At 32.2% G+C, this 23,011-nt stretch overlaps 1 protein-coding gene across 1 annotated transcript in view; it reads left to right on the forward strand.

Moving 5' to 3' along the window:
• Positions 1-2,867: 2,867 nt before the first annotated feature.
• LOC113512785 (ETS homologous factor-like) overlaps positions 2,868-23,011 on the forward strand; it is a 42,978-nt gene continuing 22,834 nt past the window's right edge. The window contains exon 1 of the mRNA XM_026896704.3: positions 2,868-3,870. Within this exon, the coding sequence (XP_026752505.2) occupies positions 2,963-3,870 (908 nt within the window). The 5' untranslated portion in view covers positions 2,868-2,962. The remainder of the gene's footprint in view (positions 3,871-23,011) is intronic.

Below are 23,011 nucleotides of genomic sequence, written 5' to 3' on the forward strand. Positions count from 1 at the left end.
AAATGAGTAGTTACCGCATCGTTTTCAAAAAAAAATATAGGTCAATTATTTGCGAGACTATTGGAATCCGCATTCTTTAATGGAATAGTGTAAACAGTGTCCAAATTTAGTAAAAGAGCTGTTTACATTTACTTTAAATGTTAGTAAAGCTGTTGAAAATTTATTACTTTTTGTGGTTTTCATTATACTACATTAAAAGAATGGCAGGAATGGCAACGCATGGGAGGTATCACGGGCGAAACAGTATACTCTGTTATTCATCAGGTGGGCCGTCAGCTTGTTTGCCATTCTAAGTTGTATAAAAAAAGAAGGTTCTAAATTTAACTGTATGAGTTATTTAGTAGCAAGGAATACACGTCGTATTATTTGGAATGGAGAAGAATATAGTTGATCAATAATGGGTATTATTAACGTAACGGTTATGTCGTGGTTGGAAGTCTTGGTAAGTCATACTTACTAAAATGTCCAGACAGAGAAGAGAAAACAATAGGAGATCTTATCGCTTAGAGCGATCTCTTCCAGGCAACCTTTGAATGGAGAGGAGTAACGACAATTAGGACCATCTGGTCGCAGGCACGATGAAAATTTCTGTTAGTTTTAAATATGGAGATGTGATACGTGTAATAATATAAATATTACCCTACTCATTATACCTATCTCCTATATATATATATATATATATATATATATATATATATATATATATATATATATATATATATATATATATATATATATATATATATATATATATATATATATATATATATATATTTAGAACTAACAGAAATTTTCATCGTGCTTCCGACCAAATTGTTTATAATTATTCCTCTTATATATATATATATATATATATAAGTCATTATAATACAGTATGATAATTGACTTCTTTTACTAGCAAAATAAATTATTTTTTTCTTTTTATTGTTGATTTTTTTAAACATTATGAGTGGTAATGAAGATTATCTATCTTTTTACACAACTTAGAATGGCAAACAAGCTGACGGCCCACCTGATGGAAAGTGGTAACCGTCGCCTATAGACATGAGCAGTACCATGCACATAACAGAGTATACTGTTTCGCCCATGATACCCCCCATACGTTGCCATTCCTGAGGACTCAGGTGTTATTTCTCCGTACCCTGTAAATTCACGCCATATATCTATCTATTTATCTATCAAAAGTATCAATGATAATCAATACATATAATAAAATCGTAACTGATCGCTGTCTGTACATGGAAGATACGTATATATAAGAACAACTTATTATACGGGGGCTTCATGAACGAAATAGAACCCAAAACAATGATTTTTTGAATTTTTGTCTGTTGTGTATGTTTGTGCGCGCTAATCTCAGAAACGGTTTAACTGATTTGAACGCGGTTTGCACTAATGCGTTGCGGTTTGCTCCACTTAACATTGAGTGTTTGTTTTATTTCAATCGATTCATAAATAAAAGAGTTATATCAATTTAAATAATCACATATAAAATATTATAAAATAACCGAATCAGTTGAATTGGCCGAGTTTATGAAGGTATTCATAAAGAGGTCATAATGGAAATGATGTACGGGAACTACATAGAAGCGGGCAATACCACGAGAAATGGCTAGTTTTTTTTAATAGGTGATAATGAAATGGTAACTTCGCCTGCGCTATCGGTATACGCTGGTGGGGCACCAGTGAGGGATGATATGTGACGATGAAAGCAGGCCAGTTAGCTCATCGTGACGAATTCAACAAGAATTGTTCACGATGGTTTCCAGGGGGAACCGCGTGGAGGTTGACCTAATAAGGCATATTGCTAGCAATGGGGCTGTCAAACTCCATTGCTAACAATCCCTTTTCCCCTATATATAATATTTTATAATATATAAATGGTTAAAATCAAAAGCATTAATGATAAATAAATAAAACATGATATTAACTCATTGTCAACATCAATACTTGAATGCGCTTTCTAATTTATTATCTATAATTAAAAAAAAAAAAATTAATTTTAAAATATTTTTTTATAATTTATTATAATTTTTCTATAATTTATTATATTTATTATTTATTATTAATTATTTCTATTTCTATTATACACGTCAGTTGTCCAGTTCAATTAACTGAGCTGGGGGCGTTTTATTTTACTTGCTCAGTTGACTGAACTATTTTTTATCTCACCTGCCCAAATCATACATACATATGTATAGACGGCCATAGTTACCACTTTCTTTGTGTTGGGGAGTGTGATGTGGGAATTGTGAATATGGTGTAAGTATCAAATGTTTTGCAAGTTATTGACCTGAATCAAACATTTCTCATTTGATTCCAAACATATAGAATGATAAATTATATATTTAACTTTAATTTAAAAATATTAAGTTTAGCTAGTCGCAAATATTTATACATTATATATATATATATATATATATATATATTTCTTTATTGCACTTAAACAATATATGCGACGATTAGTTTAACAACTTGTTAGCAAGGGAGGATTTATCTCTGAAAGAGATCTCTTCCAGCCAACCTACATTTATTTATTGTATAAAGTGGTATTACATAATATTAAAAATTACAACACAACAATCATCTCTGATCATTTTAACAATTAAGAGAAAATCCCAATTATCAACTAAAATTAATCATTTATCAATTTGGGTAACTAATTATAAATGTCATTAGTAAATAATAAAACATATTTAGTACAGTTTTCTTAAATATAAACTTTATATCGTTCGAACTACGTCACACGTCAAGTCGTTCGTACAGCGTCACAGCACAATCGCTGTACACCGCACCTTCCATTATATCTAGATATATATTATCTAACTCGACAACACAGTATCAGTAGTAGGACGTATCGCGTAAACAAATAGAAGAGTCGCGTGCATACTAGGTCTCATAAAGAGCGATCGCCGCTTGCCGCCCATTACGCCGCGAACTGTCGGCCGCGACGCACGCAGCCATGATTGATCATCCGCGCGGTTACGATCAAAACATGTGCAACCTCTACCTACCATCCACTTCCCCGGAACACGTGAGGCTCGACGAATTCGGAGTCTTCAAAAAGGGAATGCCGATCATTTACAGTAACTACTACACCAATGCTACAATCCACGAGTCATACCCTGATCCTGAGTACGACACAATTGGTTCTGTTTACACTAACCTGACTGCTACCACTCAAGATTACCACCGGGATGACTGGAAACACAAAATCATCAGTGATTGGACCGAAGATGACTCGCTCTCCTGGTTCATTGAGACTATTCAGTTATTCGGAATCAACGAGTATGATGTACCATCACACAATTTCAGGATTTCGGGTATGGAACTCAAAGGACTGAGAAGGGAGGATATCGTTGCGAGAATGATGATGCCGAGCGTGGACTCCTCTGCCAGTAGACGGATAGGGGATATGATTTATGAGAAACTCCAATACAGGTTGAACGAAGAGTCTGCAGTATTTAGATATGGAGAGACTGATTTATACCCTCACCCGGATTCGATGCAAACAATGCTCGACCTAGATACATTGGACCATAAGAACAGATATCCGTCAGATTACAGACCCAACGACAGCAGCCTTCTGCAGCCCCCTTGTGACAGCGACGACGCTGAAGAAGTATTCCGCGGGTCAGACACGGGCTCTCCCTTGTATTACGGGAGTGATGGAAGCAAATCTAGTGATGAGGATGACAAACGTAAACAAAGATTCAAGAGACCACCAGGAAGGCCAAAAGGAAGCGGGCGAAAAGTTTGCAAACGCCCTCGAAGCGTCTCCGTTCCGGAGTTCCTGAGGAATCTTCTATTTGATCCTAAATACTGTCCAGCTATAATCAAATGGGAGGACCATTCATTGGGCAAGTTCAGGTGAGTGTTTGTTTGTTTTGTTATACAATAGATTCAGCCTTGACTCGGTGCAAAAAACGAGACGTCGTGACTGAACCATTTGCTAACCATAATATATATCATCATATAATATAACAACTCATACATTATTTATCACGTCGCAGGCACGTGGAACAGCGCACGTTCATAATAAACTGTTTTACAGCACAACTATACGATACTTCAATAGCAGCAACCATTGTATGGCAGTGATTGACATGATCGTAAGAGACATAAACCTGCTTCAAAGGATTTGTATACAGCAGTCGTTGATTTGTTTGCGGCTATTGTAACTAAAGAGAATCCTATATATTTTATTGCATAATCACTGGTTTAATCAGATAAAATCTAGGGGTCAGGTGTCATTATTGTATCTATTTGTTATTCATTTCTAATTACACTGGGCATCCTTGAGTATAATCAAACAGGTCTTGGCGTACAGTAACGACGGACAATCAATATAATTGCAGCGAAGCCGATGGGCAGACGGCTGCTAATTCTATTGCAATACTGGAAATGAATCGGAAAACAGGATTTTAATTGCATACCTATCTAGTTTCTATGTGTTATTTGTATGATTCATTTCGTGATGTTATGGATCGATTAAAAAATGTGCAGATTATAACAATCAATTATGTTTTTAAACTTTTCGACTGCGTTTTTGTTTTATTATCACTCCGTGATTCTAATATTCAATTCAAATATACGGAAAGTTGCTTGGAATCGAAAAAGTTAACTTTTGTTATTTTCCCAACTTTCTGTCTTGAATATAAACTTTATATCTTGTGCCGTAGGAATTGTTTGAATTACACTTTATTATATTTGTCCAATTTAATACCTTAATTAGCTTCATCTTATTGAATCGATCTTTAATGAGTCAATTATGTGGCCTTTATTTTAAATAAAATAGTTTACGTATTAACGTACGATTTAAATTCAATTATCGTCACTGTAAGTAAGTAAATTTAAAATTTAATGTGTTTTGTTCGATACTGATAAAGATATCTAAGTAAAAAATGGTTTGCTAAGAGAAAAGAATGTAGAATGAAAGATAATATTGTTAATTAAAAACAGTTGTACATAAAAGTGCATCGAACTGCGTGCATTTTTTGTTTCGGCTTTTAGGATTTTATATAAATTTTTCTAAGATCAGTCTAACTTTAAATTAATTAGGTGTGGCTGTAATATTTACATTTGTGAAGATATAAGGGAAATAATGCAAAATAGTAGCCGTCTTGTCATATACCTAAGTCATGCTACGGTACCGCGAATAGAATATCTAGTATAAAATTATAAATAATACTCGGATCTTAGAATTTCCTGATGCATTTATGTGATGTGAGCAAAAGTAGTCGGGTATTTTTCTAAAAGTACTGCTTTTCAGTAAAATATCAGTAAATATTCGAAAATATATATGGCTAGATAGCAAGCACCAATTCATAAAACATAATTTTCCGTTATAAAATTACAAAAATTTTGTCGATCAAACTCAATAACAAGTTTTAAGATCCAAAACCCTTATTTGCCTTATACTCATTTAAATAATTTATTAAAAAGAACTACGCATTTGATCAAAGTTGATAAAAATGTTGTTGATATTTATTCGTATTTATTTGCTAAATTACTCGCTTCTCGGCTAAACACCAAAACAATCTGAACTGGACTTTCTAGACAGTTGTTAAAACAAATTGTTTTTATAAAAAAAAAATATATTCTTAGTACAGAATTAAATTATACTTTGGCAACACGAATTATTTTATACTCGTTTATAAAGATATACAAAAATATATTATACGATCTTACTAATAGATAGATCGGTATTTGAATTCTACCGATATCGTATCAGAGTCACCGAAACATAGTCTGATGTCTTTATAAATATTAGTCATTCAATTTATCTTATCACGAGGCGGTTTATAATATAATAATAGAAAACTCCAGTTCAAGGTATCCCCATACTTAATTACAACAAAATCGTACTAACTCAGTTGTATCGTAAAAATTTAAATAAACGAATTTCATTAATTACAAGTCAGTGACTTCACTTGCTCTTCAACCATTTACAATTCAAAATGACTTGCTCTAAACAAATGAAAATCGTCAGCTCCCACTCCAGCCCTAACCAAGTCCCAAAATGCTAATTGTGATCCGTCAACTATAATAACTTGCTTTTTATCACCTTAACCTTGCTTAACTGTTTTGACTACGACCTTGGTTAATGCTTCACACTGTGATGCTACAATTTTATTATTTAATCCATTGATAGTCTTTATTTTTATTAAACATAAAGTTCAAAATGCTAATACATTGTCTTCATTTAAGCTTGTTCGTGATAACGCGACAAGTTCTGTACAAGCGCTACAATTTCATTTCAATATGACCTTTATGATTGGTTGTAATAAAGATTTAATTGAATCGTGTTGAAACAATGTATTCGTCTCGTGTCTTGGTTTAAAATCTTTTTTACAGTAATTTCAATGAATATTAGATACGCTCTATGGAATTGGATTGTATGTAACGACAATTTAGATGGTTCAGTGTAATTAAACCTAGTATTTTCCTAGTTGTTTATTTACTATGAAGTACCGAAAATTGCAGTTGCAGCGAGCAAACATGTAATTGGAAAGAATATGTTAAATTTGGGTCCAAAACCTAGTCCTTTAAGACAAACAGCAAAATTTGATCCTTTGATGGTACATGATTATTAAAAATATTTGCTATATTAGAGGAATCACTCTTGCTACTGTGTTTTGTATCATGAAGATTTACCAGTAAGTTTTTTGAAAGTAGAAATAGGTAAGACAAAGGTATATACATAGCCAATATTGTACTTATTTGTTTGCCATTGTTGGCCGTCTATGTCATTAGTATAAATCTTGTAAAATACTATAGCATCTGTATTTATTTGTAAACGTTTGTCGTGTAAATATCTGTCTGACCAAGAATGACCGAGGGTTGAATTTTTCCAACTTCATGATGAAGTAATCCATTTAATTTGAATATTATTAACGTATGTGAACAATCTTATTGTTGTCATTAAGAAGTATTATTTTATTTACAATCGCAACAAACTTGTAGCTTGTAGGCACAGAAAACGTTGTGTAAAAAGTGGTCAATGAAGGCCAACCTAAGTTTTTTTCAGATAGCCTTCGGAGTTTATAAAATTATGAAGGTAGTTAAGTAATGGATTATAATATTGCATTGATTACAGTTCTGAAAAAATTTTCTCGGTAAACAATTTGCTCAAACGCCTTGGTCTTATAAGTCAAGTCCCTGAGGGATAGATGTAGCTTCTTCCCACTATCTCCCGTTACTGTAGGATAAAATAACGTATATAGATTAATTATACGTCACTAATGATAAATAATTTTGCAGGCACTGAATTTTTCTATTCATTTAGTGGATGTATATTAATTATTATGATTATTTTAGATTGTTTTTGATTATTTAAATTATGTACTTGCTTTAACAGAAAGTATACATTTTATATATGACTAGCTTTTACCCACGACTACGTCTGCGTGACCAAGATATGTTCACTAATTGGGAGAGAAAGCAGCCTATAATCTCCAAGGTCCCATCTATCTCTATACCAAAATTTATCATAATCTATTCAGTATTTTAGGCGTAACAAACAAACAAACTTACTTTCGTATTTAGAATAATAGTAATGGATTACGAGTAAGCGCTGAAACATATATATGTAATCAGATTTATATGTTATTTTTCTTGTAATTGGCACACGACTGTTATAAAATACTACATTTAACGCGGCTTCGTCCGTTGTCGGATCGTAATGTTGAATGGCCTATAAGAAATGAGCTATTAAATGTAAAAATGAATCTTGAAATCCGGCTGTTCGATGGTTTGATATAGAGATTAGCGCTTTCAAACAACCCTCGAACTGGAGACCGGTAGACAGCAGAGGTCGCCAGTTCGGGGGCCGACCACATACTCTTTTTTTTTTGTTGCAGTATCCGGCCGTAGTGCTCCTCAAATATTGCGTCTAAATTGCGTCCACCATGTACCCTCTTGTATAGGCATTCTGTCACCCGTATCCAATAGCGAGTACGGGATGCCTTAAATATTGCACCGCAAACCATAAAAAAAAAACAAACAATATTTTCCACTTTATTACTTTAGTATACGTTACTTAAGTATTTATGACAATTAATAATCGTATTTGCCGATAAGTGTAGACAATTTCATTTGGGATTATTTCGATTCTTTCCTAAATTCAATTTAACAATATTTTTATTATATCAGCCGTTAATTGTCCATCCATTGCTGAAATAGCCCTCCCTCATATATGGGGTTTTGTCAGTAGTTGCCACGCTTGGTACGCGGGTTGGCAACCGAAGTTAGGCTTTGATCATATTTTAAGAGGGGCGCTGCTTCGCATCCTTCGACAATTAAGTCTCCTTAGTCGCCTCTTACAATATTTAAGGGGGGCGCTGCTTCGCATCCTTTGACAATTAAATCCCCTTAGTCGCCTCTTACGATATTTAAGAGGGACGCTGCTTCGCATCCTTCGATAATTAAGTCCCCTTAGTTGCCTCTTACGACACTCACGGGAAAGGAAGGTGTGTGCCCATTCTATGCTGAGACCACACGGCAATTTTTTATTATATAAGAAGGACTTGTAACAAAAGTATTTCGTATAAAATTAATGATATGCAGAAAAAGTGTCATAAACGACGTTGACAAGAACACAACTTAAAAGTTTTGTAGGCTACTTCTATCCTGGTCATATGAAGTCGCGGATAAAGATTAGTAATAAACAAAATCGAGTGACAAATATTTAAAAAATATTCCCACACATTTATTTGTCATATTTATTTTTAAACTCCCCTGGTTGTTATGGTTAAAAGTTGTAAATTCAACCGGATATTTATTGTCTATGTTTACACTTACTTTTTAATTTCCGATATTTTTGCAATGATATCACTGTATGCACCACGATAACGGATAAATAGATAACAATTTACGGTGTTAGAAAATTATATATATATATATATATATATATATATATATATATATATATATATATATATATATGCTGGTTTATAGCATGTACTGGTGGTCACTCTGTTCTCCCAAATTTGAATATATCATCACCCATCATCATCATATCAGCCTTTAATTGTGTACTGCTGAACATAAGCTTCTCCCTTGGGGGGTTTCGCCAGTAGTTGCTACGCTTGGCAGGCGAATTGGCAACCGCAGTTAGACTTTGGAGATGTTTTAAGAGGGACGCTGCTGCCCATCCCTCGCCCTCCCTTAGTGGCCTCTTACGACACCCACGGGAATGGAAAGGGCCTGTTCTACGCTGGGACCACACGGGCAGTAATAATAATAATAATAAATATGTGGTAATTACGTTAAGAATGACATCAATAATGTAACTGATGTCGCTTCTATCGATTTGAATGATAAATCAGCATCTGAGATTGATGTCGAGGAATCTTTATGAGAATGCGGCGATTGCATTGTATTATGTGTCTAGGTTACTTTGTTGGCTGCCGTGTGAGCATGTGTTAATGTCAACTGTAATATTTTAAAACAAGGAAATACTGTGAATAATGATTAATTTGCACTGAACAAGTGTGTACTGATGGCATTTTATGTTTACATATTCTACAATATTATATAATGTAATAATTACAATTAACCCGCGACTTTGTCCGCATGGTATTTTTATTACTGTACTATTTACTTCTGTTTAGTATGTATCGATGTATTCTAGATAGAAAAAACCTCAAAATAATGATAGGGACAATAACGAGTCATTGTCCATTAAACAAACATTTATACACAATAGGAGCCACAGACTGCCCTCTATGTCGAGGCTGTTTCGACGCCGAAGAAACGGCTGCTCACGTAATCCTGGAATGTGAGGCTGTGGCCTATCAACGTTTAGAAATCCTCGGAACGGTGAGGTCGCTCCGTGAGACCTGTGAAGAACCCAGGAAGCTTCTGCGCTTCTGGGCGGAGCTAGGTTGGCTGTACTAGCCACGACTCATACGCACAACGGCCCAAATGAGAGGCTAAGCGCGGAAAATAGAGTCTTTTTCACATTCACATTCACATGTATCGATGTATGTAGCTACCTATTTATTATGTCTGGGAATACTGGACCAAAATTAACAAATGACGTGTCGTTCTCACTCTTTGCCTTAGCTCAAAATGACTTTAGTCAAGTAGCTTTTGTACTAAGCTGTATAAGTTACTATAGTTTTTTTAACTGTCCCAAATTCTTTGACGATCAGATGAGCCGCTAAGTTTTTTTTAATGGATGATAATGGAATGGTAACCCCGCCTGCGCTAACAGTATCAGGTCAGTTAACCCATCGTGTGAATGCATCTAGAACTCAGCACAGTGGTTTCCATGGGGGACCACGTGGCGGTCGACCTGACTGGGTATATTGCTAGCAAAGGGACTGGTAGTCTGCATTAACAATCCCTTCCCTGCCAAGAAGTCGCTAAGTTAAGACGCTAAAATGTAACAAAAAAAAATTCGCGACATTTATAATAAAACTGCTTTTTATCTGGATTCTGTCCACGTGACCGGGATGTAATATAAATGCATATTTTTGGTAAGCTCTACAGATTTATCAATGCACTCCTCACCAAATACTAAAAAACATTAAAATAATACATTAATGGGAAAAAAGTATGGCAATTGTATTATATACTTAATAAACGTTAAAAATGCAGTTCCGCGTAATTTGTTACCGCGCTGTGAAACTCTGTGGCGATACAGTGAAACAAGTCCTGTCGTGAACTTGCGACCACCTCATTGAGCAGACGTAGCGCCCTCTTGCGTGGCGCCTGAACAGTATCTGTTCTGTTGCATTGTAGTTATGAGTTAACAAATTAAAATTAAAAAAAAACCGAATTGAGAACATATTTCTTTAGGAAGTCGATTGAAAATTGAATATCGGACAAACTGTACGTTTTTTACCGCGGTATGAGTCTTGACACGCCGTGAATTACGAGTCAACGTTCTGTACATAGGTAATTAATAAACCATAGATTTTCCTGTGCGAACAAAAAGGAAAAATGCTCATTATACTACATACTCATACGATACGAGAATGCAATAATAAATACCTGAGAGTGGTCGCTGGGAACTTTAACATTTGATAAACAATTTTTCCGGTACCGTGCAAATACTACTGCACCGAATTGAATGCGGTTTTCACATTTGTCTTCCTTGTATATGTATTCTCTTGTTACGCCATCTAGAAGTGATTTTTTTATTTATTAGTTTTACCACTTTTAAAATCCACGTTTACTAAGTAGCGGAGGAAAAGGTAGTTGTATAAAAAACTCGTGCCACCGTATTCCTTCACGATAATCTCCGAAATCGCTCGACTTATTTTAATAGAATTTCGTAGAGATAGAATAGCTTTTATCCCGATAAGAAGTAACAGAAGATTGAGTTAAAAAAAAAAACGATTTCAACTATGATAAAACCAGTGTTGTTCTAAAAAGTAAACTACTTAATTGATTTTTATAAAAAAATCTGTAAGACCAGTCTGTAAATAATATCCTTACAGATAAAAAAAGAATCTTTAAAATCAGTTTTAAAGCTGACGGAGCTATGAGGTGGCAAACATGAAAAAAAGTATAATCGAACTTAACAGTTCTTTTTTGAAGTCGGTGGAAACAAATTATTTCAGTCTTGATGAATGACAACGCATGACGACGTGGACGACACAGTACTTTGTGATCCATTGCTAGCAATATGCCTTATTAGGTCGACCTCCACGTGGTTCCCCCTAGAAACCATCGTGAACAATTCTTGTTGAATTCGTCACGATGGGCTAACTGACCTACTTCATCTCCTCACCTATCATCCTTCACTGGTGCCCCGTCAATGTATACCGATAGCGCGGGTGGGGTTACCATTCCATTATCATCCATTTAAAAAAAAAGTACTCTATGCTGTCTACGCCTCTGTTTGTCAATGACAATTACCACTTTCCATCAAGTTGGCCGTCGCTCGTCCGCCATTCTAAGTAAAAAAAAAAAAAAAAATAAAAAAACACCTAGGTACCTCTTGACATTTAAAATTTTCAATACAACAACTTTTTGTAACACAAATCGTGAGTTCGGTTTTTTATAATCGTTGAAATAGTAGAATCATTGTACACAAGAGACGGTAGGGTATTAATTTGTACTCTTTATAAGAGCGCGGTGTTTTTTACCCTACGTCTGTCATTTGTTTTGCTCATTTTATAATGGCTGTAAACTTGTATTTGTTTATTTATACTATATATGTACAGTTAACCTAAAAAAACGTCTCTTATCTATGCCAATCTGATGAGTAAATATTGTGAACTAAACGGTACGCCGCAAGTTGTATTTGGTTTATTAGCCGACTTCAAAAAAGGATGATTGATTGTTTGACTGTATAACTGGTTGTTTGATTCGAATTATTTTGTTTAATTCCGCTACCATTAATGTGTGTGTGTGTGTGTGTGTGTGTGCGTGTGACTGCCATCACTCGAAGATTGACCACTATTATTATTTTTAAGGCGCGCGATTTGTTTTTGCACAAACGACATATAAAAAATTACTTATTTAGGTAAATAATAACTAGCTTTCATCCGCGACTTCGTGCGCGTAGTAATAAACGAACTTTTTTTAAAATAAACCGACATCAAAAAAAGATGAAATACAAATAATAAAGTGAAAAATATAGTGACATTAGATTTTTAGTTTAAAGGACAAAATCTGTTTGAAGCCGATTTGGTGATAATGGGACCACCTCGGGAGTATACTTTTTCAAATGAAAGAATAATTTAAAAAATCGGCCCACATTGACGGAGAAATCGGTAGATATACGTAAAAAATATACAATGGAATGAAGAAACTACTTCTTTTTTGAAGTCGATTTAAAAATAGTTTGTCTTTCTCCTTCCTATGTAGTACTTATATACTAAATTTAATAGTATTCTAATAGTATTCTAATGCTAAGAGGTAAGAAACGACTCATATTTACATTTATTTTATTTACTCTTTATTGCACAATAAAACTTTTGTACAAGTGGCGAGCTTAATGCCATATGGCATTCTCTACCAGCTAACCATTAGGTAGAAACAGAAAGCGTATGAAGGGCAGATGTGGTGAAAAATATGTGACATAATTATAGTAACATACTGAAATAATTATACATAATAATACATAAGAAATACACATATAATACATAAACAATTTTTTTATATATATGAATATATTAATTGTTATTTTATTTAATCAAGTCAAAAACAGAAATTGTAAGAAATCATTCTATTTTCAAAGTGTACAACACAGATTAGTGAGACTATGTCTAAAGTCTCAACCGACTATGTATATATTCTATGGTAAACGTCAAAACAAAATAGAAGAAATTTAAACATTGAAATACTAATATACATATATATGTGTATATATATGTATGTGTATATATATGTATGTGTATATATATATGTATGTGTATATATATGTATGTGTATATGTGTATGTATATATGTATGTATATATAATTTACAATAGTAGTAAGGGTATCAACTGATTGTTTGAAGGCATTGTTACATAACATTTAGACAAACTTCACACAAGAGCCTTTGCAATTATGAACGTTCAAATGTATGTTTTGTGTACGCAATTTGTTTACATGGACGACACGAGATTAATTCTGATAAAAACGTTATATATATATATATATATATATATATATATATATACGTATTCGTTTTGAACAATAATGATAATAGGTGGTAGGAGGCTGTATGCGGCCCTTGTACTGTACCAACTAGGGCGCCCCCGCCCTTGCACTGTGCTAGTAAGTATAGATTTTTTCTTTTTCTTCCGCCGTTGCCACGCACCCTCAAGGCCGGTTCGCTTCCGGTTACTCCACGTTTTCGGGATACACGTGGAAGTATTTTACAGAAAGTTGTTTATTCAGAGGAAAACATTTTTTTTTTCTATATATATATTTATCGCTATTGAAATTAATCTGTATGCTTACACAATGTTTTCTCTACACGTGTGTGTGTGTATATAAGTGGATAACACTTAATTGTTTGTTTTTAACGTAAATTCTTTAACTTTTGCTAAACACTTTATGTTAGGTGTATAAAGCAGTGAAGTCCCCTTTATGGAGCACGTATGTGCTTAAATAAATATTTGTCGTGCCAGTACCATGCATATACATATATGGGCACACATCGCTTAATGTTTATTAACACTATACCATAACAATACGACTATATTTCCATAAGAAAGATATTTCAGTTTTTTTTTTATGCACTTTAGTGTTTTTAGTTTATTTTTTAGTATTTTGTTTTAATTAAAAATAAAACAACAATGAAAATATATGAGATTAAAAATAAAATATTTACTGGTACATTTTACTTAATTATAGGGTTCGTAATTTTATTTATTTATAGTTTGAAATACATATATACAAAGTTGCTCAAGTCATATTTCTAGTAATATATAAATAAATAAATAAATATACAATTTTATGGTTATTATTTTTTTATATTTATAATTAATTTTTATTTAATATAAACAAAAATATTAAATATAAAATAACATTGTATTATATGTAACGACGACAGTTGTACTGAAGCGACATTTTATGAAAAAGATAATTGAATTTACAAGAAAAGGAAAAAAATATAAAAAAAAAAAAATCTACTTGGATGTATATTAAACTTTTCACCGAGAGAGAACAGCGCCAAAGTAATCTTGTCTGTGCAAAAAATGAGGAGCAATTGCAATCGACGCAGGCCGCACTAGCTCGGCCCTAGCCGTTGCCATGGTAACGCTCCGGGAAGCCTCCAGTCACGTGTCGCGGGAACTTGTTTCCGCTTTTCGCGTTTTTCTTTTTCTCCCCGTTCCACGCGCATTTTTTCTCCACTCCCCCCTGTTGGGGGCGACTCGTGCAACCCCACTCCCCCTAACAGCTCGTGTACGGGACTTAATTGCGCCTGTGAGTGTGGTCCAGAGAAATTAGAACGCGATCACTTGTAGATACAGAGGGCACATGTTTGTTTTTTTTTTCTATTTTCCAATTTTTTTTTCAACTCTGAATTACAAGTTCTAGTACAAAACGTCTCTCATTCTATGACGTGGATTTTTATTATCTTAATTATTCCTTTTTCCATTTTTTTTTTGTGTATTTATTTTACAAGTATATATTTATTTTAGTTAAGGTATTATATTCTTAGTTAATAAATAATTAAATTTACTCAACCCCATAAGAATACCATCAACAAATAATTTACATATAATTTATCAACAAATATTTTTTAATCGTCACAGAGTTTAACATAACCTCAAAATTTTAGACGTAATCTTATAAAGTATCACGTATGAAAGAAAAAGAAGGAAAACATGAAGAAAAACTCACGGTTTGGATAAACCACTTAACCAGCATGGTTATTATTAGTCAATATTTTCCTTTAATAAAAAAAAACCAAGCCCAGTATTGGGATCATATGTTTTATATTTATTATATTATATTGTGTACAATGTGTAAAAAAAGTTTCACTATATTTATACAGTGTAAACAAGTTATTGGTACACTTTAAATTAATCCAGATAGGATCATATATTTTACATAGTATGCTACGCTCCTCATATATATTATTTTACTTCAATAACGAACTCGATTAAACATTATAACATAGTTATGTTTTATATTTGTTTACATAGGTATATATCCAAGTACGCCGAGCCAATTAGCCGTTGATATTTCATTTATTTTAAACCAACTAATTAAGGACACAATATAATCCAACAATATGTTACTTACCTATGTTATGATATATGTAGGTACGTATTAATAATATGACAATTGTAAAATGTTATATATTTTAATAAAAACAATTTAATTACCGCTCACAGAGGTACCTAATTAGCGCTAATATGTCACTGCTAATTATAGCATGAATTTAGTTTAGTTATTATTTTTGTATATGGAATTGTTTAAATAATTTATTTAAGGATAACTATATATATATATATATATATATATATATATATATATATATATATATATATATATATATATATATATATATATATATATAATTTAAAATAATTTTGATGTCTATTAGATATATCTGAAAGAAATATTAAGTAAATAATAATGCATTTTATAGAGGAAATAATTCTTACATTATCCATAAATATACTAATAATTAAGTACTACTAATAAATAAGTAAAAAATTGCATTGCTAATTTAAAAAAAAAATATATATATATATATATATATATATATATATATATATATATATATATATATATAATATATATATATAAATAATAATAAATTTAAACATTAAATTATCCAAAATCTCAGCTTACTACTGAAATTACGGAAAATACGCAAATTGAATGATAATACAAAAGAAAATTAGAACGTCTGTGTCGAATAACAAAGATCGGATCTCTTTAAAAATCAACAGCTCTTGGGAGATAATGAAAATAAGAAAAAAAAAGAAAAAAAGAAAAAAAAATCTCTAACAAATTCATTACTCTGTGCAGAGGCTTGCACCAAAGTCCCTGTAACATTTCTTTTTCGTGAAAATCTATTTATAACTAGGGCAGCCTCGTGCTAACTGTTACACGTGCCGTTATGTACCTTATTTTCTTGGAATAGGACCGGGAGTCGCGTGGAAACCGCCTCGTGGGTATATACATATATTTTTTTTTCTCATAGTGGCTCTATTATATTGATTAGTAAGCCTCCCCTCCTTATGGGTGCCAGAGTGTCTTTTGCACGGTTTTCTTAGCCTTTGTTTTTCGTTAGTATTTTTGAGTGTTATGCTTACTTAGTTTATGAATGAATTCCTTCACAGTATACTTGTACAGTTGTTCAGAGAAATGTAGGTTATCCTCAGTTCATGGAGGTCAGCCATCTGACATACAGAAATATGGGCTGGTACCTTTTAGGGAATAACTTTTAAGATTAAACAAACATTTATAAAGTTTTATAACGGAAATAAAAAATATTTATATAATTATAACAAACAATTTATTTATTTATTCAAGGATTCTCTATTTATTTTTTTTATTTATATTTAAGTCATATTATGTTTCTCATCTTATTTCTGACAATATTTTTTCCAATTGATAAATTAAAATTATCTTTATTCATTTTGACTTGTTTACAATACAAGTTACAAGCACTTTTAAATCGTTATTTTTTTAATCTACTGCAAGGATCAGTAGGTTGTTATCTGTTGTGAAGAGCCCGCAAGAAACTCAACATTATATATATATATATATATATATATATATATATATATATATATATATATATATATATATATATATATATATATTTCAACATTTATTATATTTATATTAAAAAAGATTATTTTATAATTTATTAATAACTTTATTATAATTATTTAATATAATTAATAATAACTAATTAATTAATTAAGTAAATAATAACACTAATTTCCATAGATTGATATCGATTTTTTTAAATAAACCTTGAATTTTATTATAAGTCCAAAAATGCTTCATTGTCTCTTCCAAACTTATTGTTGTACTACCTGTAAAAATTTTGGTGTTGATGTTTATATTACTGAATTACGTTAAAACGGCTAAACAGATTTGAATGAAATTTAATATACAGATAGACCGTATCCTTCTTCAGTATATCTGGTACTATTTATACTAATTTAGTCGAGCAAAGCCGCGGGATGCGGCTAATATTGAATAGCAAGTTTGCTGTCTACTTATAGGTAACAACTAGTCGGAAAATGGCATATGTCCAACTATCACATTCCTAGTACGTAATCTAGAATTCTTTGAACGTTACATAAGAAGTCGTTGACTTTAAAAAAATATTAACTGGACTAGTTCTATATCGGTTCAAGGGTGTTACAGTATGGTGGTTTAAAATAAAAAAAAATATACAGACTCATAGACAACTCTCTTTTTTGATGTTGGATAAAAATACTAAATCAGGTGACGATACAGGAATCTTGTTTAATTCTTCACATCTTCCATTCAAATATGAATGAGCTGGCTGTTAAAATGTTAAAGAATGATCCATATTTACATTTTTACTGATTTAAATCGGTTTTTTTTTTTGTTTTTTTTCACTCAATTTATCGTTTGGATTTTTATTTGTCAACGACTGGACAGGTTTGAATGCAATTTATTAAACAAATATACTGTATTTTGTCCTAGGTTTATTCATAGAAGAATGTATAGCTGAGCTTATTTTAGCGGGTAAAGCCGCTTGACGTATTTACTAAAAAGATGAGATTAAAAAAAATATTTATTATCCGAATCCCGTGACTTTGTCCGCATATATCGTTAATTTAGAATATGAAGTGCTCATTAATTAAACCCCATTCAAATTTGTTCAGCCGTTTAAGAGTAAACGAATAACAAATATCTAAAGTTACACATTTATAATTTTTATTTCATTTTTATTTAACACAAAAAATCATAGCTGTTTTAAAAAATAACTTACATACTAAGTCTTTTTTTTTATACAACTTACAATGGCAAACAAGCTAACGGCGCACCTGATGGAAAGTGATAACCATCGCCTATAGACATGAGTAGTACCATGGACATAACAGAGTATACTGTTTCGCCCATGATACCCCCCATGCGTTGCCATTCCTGAGGACTCAGTTGTTATTCCTCTTTACCCAGTAAATTCACGCCATATCCCACCCTTCAAACCGAAACACAACCATGCAAACACAACTGCTTCACGGTTGAGACACGAATGGGACAGAGGTACCCAAGCAATCGACTTTTGTACAAAGTCTCCCTCTGGTAAGTCGCTTATAAATACAGCTAATAACGGATTTTAATTATATAAACGAAAGTTATAAGTGTAAAGTAAGTAAGGCAAGTTAGAGTAGGATGTATGTGAAAGAAACTGTAACAATGAGTGTCCATGAAGTCGATTGAATAATATATAAATTAAATACACTCTATGTTGCTGTAGTTGATTGTTGATAACATTTTCTACCCATTTTCTCCAGGGGTGGGGGGAGATTAGTAATGCTGATTACCATTCCCATTACTACCAATATATCCTGTCAGATCGACCTCCACGTGGTCCCTTCTAGAAATCTTTGTACTGAATTCAAGGTGTATTCATCACGATGAGCTAACTGACCTGTCTATACATTCTCACCTATCATCCTTCACTGGTGCTCTGCCAGCGTATACCGTTAGCGCGGACGGGGTTACTATTCCATTATCATCGATTAAAAAAGAACTATTTTTTTTAAGAAAATTTACTATACAAACATAAAAATTAAGTAATACAATTTTATAGTAAATAATTGTAAAAAGGTTATAGGATTTTGTATAAAAACCCAAAAAGTGACTATTAAACTTAGATACATCCCATAATCTAATTTAAATTAGTAACTTAGTAACTAGACGAGAAATACAAATACATAATATACGTATTAAGCTATTAAAAACTGGGGTACGACTTCCAGTTGTGACTAAGAGAGAGCGGGCAATAATTTGCATGGCGGGATTCCCCTGAGCCACATTTGCGCGTGCGCATACCTATTACACCCACTTGATTCATATACACACTCATATTATATGTGTATTATTATTTGCAGTTATGTGAGTTATGCTGTAGAAAAAGTTTCAAAAATGGTATTTTTTGAGGTTTCAGTGAGTCAATGTGAGAAATTTACGTGTTTAATAATACTAGTTATTGCCTGTGGCTTCGTTTACACGAAATCGTCACAGAATGTTCCGAAAATTTCTTAAAGCTTAGTGTAAAAGGAAATTGTTTTTTTTTTTTAATTTAAGATATTTAGACGATTTTTTTAGTCTGTGTGTTATATTTTAGGGGTAGAGAAAGAGAGAATGAGAGAGAAAGGGAGACAAACTTAAAAAAATATTAAATATTATTTTACTTTTTATTTTATTTTTTGATGGGTGAAAATGGTATGGTAACCCCGCCTGCGCTAACGGGATTCGCTGGCGGAGCACCAGTTAAGGGTGATAAATGAGAATGAAAACAGGCCAGTTAGCCCATCATGATGAATTCATTAGGAATTAACCATGATAGTTTCCAGGAGGAACCGCGAGGAGGTCGACCTGGTTGAGTATATTGCTAGCAATGGGATTCTCAGTCTCCATTACTAACAATCCTTTTACCCCCACAACATTACTTTTTATTCTATTTAATAACACGTAAAGAAGGTATAAACATAGAAGTTTATTATATCAAAACTTAAATTCAGATGATATTGCCATATTGGTCAGATGGTGCAGTATAAGGTTTATAGTGAGTACTTGTCGTGAACCAAAATGTAAATCGTGTTTGTTCCTTTAGTTATAAATTTTTGCAATTAACATTCTTATGGGAACTCTATATTTTCAATCTAACTTTTATAACGTGACGCAATGTGTAAGAATAGTAATTAATATTCGTGTAGTGTCTGTCTTGACGCAAACAATTGACTAACGGTTGACATAGTCATTTAAAAAATAAAACCACAGAGTTGCGCGGGAAAATAATGACATAATAAAAACGTAGTGGGTGATCGTACAGCGGCTGTGACACTTGCTCTCGTACGACTTACTAATAGCGACTTAAAATTTAGGCGAAACGTTTAAGTTAAACCAGAGGGAGACTTTATACAAAAGTCGATTGCTTGAGTACCTCTGTCCTATTCGTGTTTCAACCGTGAAGCATTTGTGTTTGCATGGCTGTGTTTCGGTTTGAAGGGTGGGATATAGCGTGAATTTACTGGGTACAGAGGAATAACACCTGAGTCCTCAGGAATGACAACGCACGGGGGGTATCATGGGCGAAACAGTATACTCTGTTATGTCCATGGTACTGCTCGTGTCTATAGGCGACGATTACCACTTTCCATCAGGTGGGCCGTCAGCTTGTTTGCCATTCTAAGTTGTATAAAAAAAAAGTTGATGATATAGTTGTTGTTATGGTAGTAAACTATTAACGGTAGTTAACGGAAAATCTAGAAACGTAACTACAGTATTACACAACCTATTGTTTATTTAAAAAAAAAAACTTTTTAAATAATAACGAGATAGTATAATTTCAACTGATCAATAACTTATGAATAATATTTACTAATATTATAAATAATAAAGTGAATTTATTTGCTTTTTATCTTCTAATATCTTAACGGCTAAACTAATTATCATGCAATTTCCTATATAGAATAGAGTAGAAATTTTTTACTAACCAGTGAACATATAGCGGATCAAATTGCTTTTAAAATAAAAATGATTTTATTCAATAAATAACAATAAAGAAAATCATAACGCTAACATAAATATTAATCCAAATGTCTGTTAATCATTATATATACAAATATACTGAGAAATAACACATGTAAGTGTATGTATGTATTTTACATTAAGTGCATTTATCAAGTAGAACATAAGCGTGTAGTAACACGAGACTGTATGCGATACATCTATGCTGGCGGTTTTTCCGCGAATTCCTAATTTTTCTTATTCGCTACAACTCCAATGTTATTATCGTGCTCACACACACAGAGACGTCGTGCGCTCGCGCCGCTGTTAATGAGCATTAAGCCGTGTGCACAAGGTTGATTTTATTTTAGCGCATGTCTGATTAAACATGGCGGTTTTCTCAGAATTTAGTTGTGCTCTTTGTATTGTAATACATGCTATGTAAGTAAACAGGTGGATATAACAACATAGTGTGGTACATATTAATTATTGTACTTGTAATAATTAATATGTACTATATACTTTTTTTTATATATATAACAAAAATTAATACATTTAGTATTATAGATTGATCGATCAGAGACATTTTACAGAGACACATAAGAGAGATTAAAAAGAGTAACTGCTTAGTTTCTTGCTGTGTCTTTTCAACAGATAACAAATTCTCGAAATCTGCAGTAGATTTAAAAAAAATACGATTTAAAAGTGCTCGTAAACAAGTTTATTTGAATTAAGAACGATTTAAATTTGAATTTCATTAATAGATTAATCAAAACAAATACTAAAGATGCACCTACGAATGATTTTTACTGTATCAAAAAAAAGTATAATATACATAATATCTTTGTTTTGTATTAATAATGAAATAATGATTTGTTTATATTTAATATTGCACATATTTTACAAAAAAAATAATAATAAAGTATACAAATTTTTTGGATTAATAAATGAATGCAATTTGAATTCATAATTTTATATCTGTCTTATATGTATGATGCTTTAAAAAATCAATCGCACAGTTAAATTTTAACCTCAAAGTGACATTCATTGATTTCATAGCAATGTTTGTTTGTTACGACGGTTTCTAGTAATGTGTGAGTTCTTACAAGATATCGTAACTGATAACAGCACCCACTGCACTGATAACAAACTGCAGTGAAACGATTCTTTGTTGTTTATTGCAAATATGCGTCATAGTACGTTATGTATTCTATGGATATATACAGCTCCGATGGATTATCATATAAGGGAATATAAATCATGTTTAAACATCGTCAAAAAATGAAAATAATTAAATAATACAATTTTGTGGCAATCATTATGGCATTTTAATTTTATTTATAGCAAATCATAATATTCATAGTATGATTAGATCACTACGTTACTAAATTTTTTGTTTTGTACAACTTACTGGCAAACAAGCTGACGGCCCACCTGATGGAAAGTGGTAACCGTCGCCTATAGACATGAGCAGTACCATGGACATAACAGAGTATACTGTTTCGCCCATGATACCCCCTATGCGTTGCCATTCCTGAGCACTCAATGAAGAAGGACTAAATGCTAAAACTTAAAAAACTACTATGAATTATATATTAATTATTTACATTCAATAATATTACATATTATATATAATAACGTAGGTAAGTTATGTTTATAACTCACGAACATAATATGTACATTTCATATATGTTATATGTAGTTAAAATAATAATTTAGCCAGTAAATATACTGGAACAGAAAAAAGTCTTGTTTATTTTTGAAAAAGTATATACACGAAAATCTATGTGTTTTCTTTTCTATAGATACTATATTGTTATCCTGACTTTACTCGAGACCAATAGGTTCAGATATTTCTAAGTGCCATGGCAGTTTTA

The sequence above is a fragment of the Galleria mellonella genome, unplaced genomic scaffold (genome assembly GCF_026898425.1).
Source record: "Galleria mellonella isolate WM207_F2 unplaced genomic scaffold, CSIRO_AGI_GalMel_v1 utg116, whole genome shotgun sequence".
NCBI lineage: Eukaryota > Metazoa > Arthropoda > Insecta > Lepidoptera > Pyralidae > Galleria > Galleria mellonella.